This window comes from Chaetura pelagica, unplaced genomic scaffold (assembly GCF_000747805.2).
Source record: "Chaetura pelagica isolate M959 unplaced genomic scaffold, ChaPel_1.0 scaffold171, whole genome shotgun sequence".
Lineage (NCBI taxonomy): Eukaryota > Metazoa > Chordata > Aves > Apodiformes > Apodidae > Chaetura > Chaetura pelagica.
In genome coordinates, this window is record NW_009952066.1 from 1,860,444 (window position 1) to 1,864,613 (window position 4,170).

Consider the following 4,170-nt stretch of genomic DNA (forward strand, 5'->3'; position numbering starts at 1 on the left):
CTGTTGGTGTACTTTTAGGTAAAAATCTAGTTCTTGCAACTGCCTTCCTGGCAGTTGTGGGTTTTTTTTGCCTGGGACTCTAAAGGTCTCCTATGGCCCAAGCCTCTTGACTTCCACATTGGCACAGCTGTAAGGGAGGTGAGCCCCAGTTGCTGTGAGACATATCACCATGTTTTGCATCCAGCAGTTTGGGAATGACAGAAAAGTAATCTCAGATTCTTTCCACATGCAACAGTGACATTATGGGAAGGCGTTTGGCCTTAAAGTTTTATTTGTTCTTCAGGAAGAGGGGATTGCTAGAAGATCACACAGAATTCACTCAACAGGACAAGGTGTTTTAAGTGCTCACCACTGAATAGCAGCATGTGCCAAAAGGTACCATGTAAATTAGCACCACACTTCTTGTCTCATGAAATCAGGACAAGAGGTAATGGCTTTAAACTGTAAAAGAGTAGATTTAGGTTAAGCATTAGGAAGAAATTTTGCACTATGAGGGTCGTGAGACACTTGCCTGGGTTGTTCAGAGAAGCTGTGGATGCCCAATCCCTGGAAGTGTTCAAGGCCTGGCTGGGGCTTGGAGCAACCTGGTCTAGTGGAAGGTGTGCCTGCCCATGGCAGGGGGTTGGGACTAGATGGTCTTCAAGGTCCATTCCAACTCAAACCATTGTATCATTCTATGATTTCCTGATGATCACCACCAGTGCAGAGGCACTAAGTATGCATCAGCAGCCAGCCACACAAAAGCCTCTCTCCAACCCACTCCATGCAGTTAATGAGATTCATCTTAATTAGCTGTGTAAGAGATGTGAAACTAATAAATGAAACCAGCCACTGAATCAGTAAATAATTATTTTTCTGCTTTCTTCTGTTTGGTTCTTATGTTGCTGGAGTAAGCATTGATTTTACACTTGAAATGAGACAGCACAGGTCTGCCTTGGGGCAGTGCGAGGCTGCAAGTGGGGCATCAGCAGCCCCCACAGGGTAGAGCCCCTGGGGGGGGCACACAGCATCCAGGGCTTTTGGCAGGGGTCCCAGTGCATGCAAGGGGAGAGCACCCAGCCTGCGCTCCAACCAGGACCTGCCCACACCTGCAGACACTTCTTTGCATAATTATCACAACTCCTCTAAACAGCACAAGCTCACTAATAACAGCACATGTCAGCAGTCACAACTCCAAGCACATCAAATAAAGATGGCATTACTGCAATCACATTACTTGCCATCCCCTCCACCTTGTAGATTGAGACAGATCTTGTTACCAACCTTGCTAGGTTTGCCCACTCATTTTCCAAACCCCATTAGCAACACTCTGTATCAAGTTAGGACAGAAAGGAGGCTCTGCAGTGCTGGGTGTATATTCAGGACTCATACAAAAAGGTTTTGAAATCAGAGCGAGCTTGCTGAGGCCAGCTTCTTCAATATATTAACCTGCAGTTTTAAGAGCTGCCCCTTTGCACCAAAGATACTCCCTAGAGGTCTGGGCCCCTCCAGACCAGGGCCACACACAGCTGAGTTGGTTCTTAGCTCAGTGCTGGGGTAGGACACAAGCAAGCAGAAACCAGGGAAGCAAAGCCTTTGTAGGCAGTTACCCCAGAGGGACCTGAAACTTCCAAGCCGACAGAGTAGTCTGTGGGCCTTTCCCTCCTCTGGCTGCAAATGGTCACCTCCCTTCCCTGCTGCTCCAAGGGGAGGGAAAACCCTTCCAGAGCAGGGGCAGGGACTATTTCTCTTTAACAACAGTTAATTACAAAAAATTAGGTGCAAAATTCACTACTCTCCTCCCTTGCCTTAAGTATTTCCTCTACAAATGAGCTGCCAATACACTGCCTCATGCAGAGACCTTTCTGTATGGCTGGCCCCAAGGACTTAAGACTCTGGGATCAGGCTTTCCTCTCCAAAACCGTCACATCAAATTAAAATGATTATAGGTTGGCTTCTCACTTGCCTTCTGAGGGCTGAACTTCAAGTTCTCAATTTCATCCCAACTGCGAGAACCAGGAGTTCTGTGAAACTTTGAATTCAAGACAAAGACCACTTAACACACAAATCTGAAAAATATACATCTGAAGACCTGTGGCTGTAGTTACAAGAGTCAAGACTCCAAATCTTGAGTTGTAATAATTGTAATAACATTTAACTTATGGTAGCAACATAGATTTGTGCATAGAAATATCTCTACCGCTTCAGATTACCGAAGTTTGTAATATATTGGGAAACAGGGTCCTGAATGGTCATTAGCATTAATTATTCTGAAATGCCCTACCCCAGAGAAAAGGAAGCAAATAAAGATGCTGTGATACACCAAGCAAATCATTGATATAGTATCTGCTTGTCAATCAGCTGTCCGCAGCAGAGAGCATTTTAATTAAATAGAACCAAAACACTCTTTTGAAGTCTAATAAAATAGCCAGTAAACAATTGTCGAGGACAGTTCAAATGCATCTGTGCACTTGCTGTATAGTAGTCATGTGGTATTACACTGTTGTTGATTGTGATAAACGAAGCTAGAGATCAAAAGGAACAATAGTCTGTAATCAAGGATATCTCCATAATGGTTTTCCTGAAGGATGTTTGTGCAGGTGAGAAAGGAGTAAAGCATTGTTTCATCAAATGGTAATTTCCCTGTATCTCACAGAATGAATCCCATTTGCTAGTCAGGTCATAATTCAATTAAAGGGGAGAATCCTCTGAGAGGGAATGAAATCTGTTTGACTGGGATGCTGCAAATCACACCAAGAAAGAAAATGGCATTTGGTCCTGACATGATTTATTTCCTACTGAGTATCTTACAATTCCTACAAGATAAGCCAAGACCAGAAATTATCATGTGTACATGGTTGTTGTGTCTGATCCTCTTTATTTTCTCTTCTCAACTGCAGGACTGCATGTTCCAACCTTATCTTTTAAGAGGCCAGTAAAAGAAATATTTTCACAGAGGCAAAGCAACTCTTGCTCTGCACCCAAGGCAAGATGAGCTGGTGTAACGGACCCATGGACACAGAGATTATAGGGCTGCTCAGAACAATGGCAAGCAGATCCTCCTCTAGCACTGTCCACCCCATACATGCCACTGCTGAGGCACCTGGGGAGCACTGCTGGCTTTACTCATGTCTACCTCTTCCAACAATACCTCTGGAAAGAGAAGCCGTGGGCTAGAGCCCAGGCTTGCCAGCCTTGGGATTAGCAGCACCTTCCTCTGGGGAAGACCTTCCTCCCAGTGTATTGGCAGCTCAACACCAGCACTGCTGAACTCAGCTATGAGAATCCATCAGTGCAGCTTTGACTGTGCTCACAGCTTGCACCCATTAAAAGGCTGATCTGAGACAATGGGAGACAAACTCCACTGATGTCTCAGACATTAAGCCAGGTCCAGCATGGGACCAGTTTGCCATACTCTCATCAACCCTCCTGCTGCTAAACCTGTATGGGTGAAAGCCAAACACAGAGTGAATGCAGCCAGCCTGACCTCCATCAAACAAGTTCAAGTACATATTGGCCAACATGGAGCAAGGTAAGTTTCTTACAGCTGGGGCAGGACCATGTCTGTTTGAGGACTGTGCCCTGCAGCAGAACTGGAGCTCACTGAGCTCTCTGAGGCTGAAGAGTAAAGGTCAGTAGAAAACTCCAGCAGAAGCTGTCACTGACTAGAGGCCACCATCAACTACTGAGGTTCAAGAAGGACATACCATCCTCCTCAGACTTGCCAGAACAGCACTTGTCTCGGATCAGGCTTGAATAAGAAATCAAAGCTCCCAGTTGATTGGTTTGCACACATTACAGCTTTGTAAAGCCCTCAGCCTTCAGGGACTGGCACATCAACAGAGGCCAGAGGAAAAAAGGTCTTTGGGGTGTCAGCCACCCTGACCCAGGGCCCAGCACAGCAACCGTGGCAGAGGAGGGGAGAGCCACACACCAACAGCACCTCCCCGTTCTGTCAGCAAGGGAGACGCCCCTGCCAGCACTGCCAGGCTATCCAGCATGGCACAGCCCACTATGGCAAGGCCAGGGAGTTAGGAGGTAATGCTGCCACCCATCCTCACCAGCCAGAGCCAGGGTGAGGCCCCGCTGCCTGCCAGCCCAAGCCCTGCCATGGCCACCACCCCACATTTCTCTCTTCTCCCTCAGCACCAGCCACCCAGGGAACCTCAGCTCATCTCCTTGGCCACCAGC

The 4,170-nt window shown here is 47.0% G+C and overlaps 1 protein-coding gene across 1 annotated transcript in view; it reads left to right on the forward strand.

Moving 5' to 3' along the window:
- The first annotated feature begins 3,501 nt into the window (after positions 1–3,501).
- The window catches only part of RALGAPA2 (Ral GTPase activating protein, alpha subunit 2 (catalytic)), a 156,895-nt gene continuing 156,226 nt past the window's right edge, over positions 3,502–4,170 (forward strand). Inside the window, exon 1 of the mRNA XM_010005126.1 lies at positions 3,502–3,511. Coding sequence (XP_010003428.1) covers positions 3,502–3,511 — 10 coding nt within the window. The remainder of the gene's footprint in view (positions 3,512–4,170) is intronic.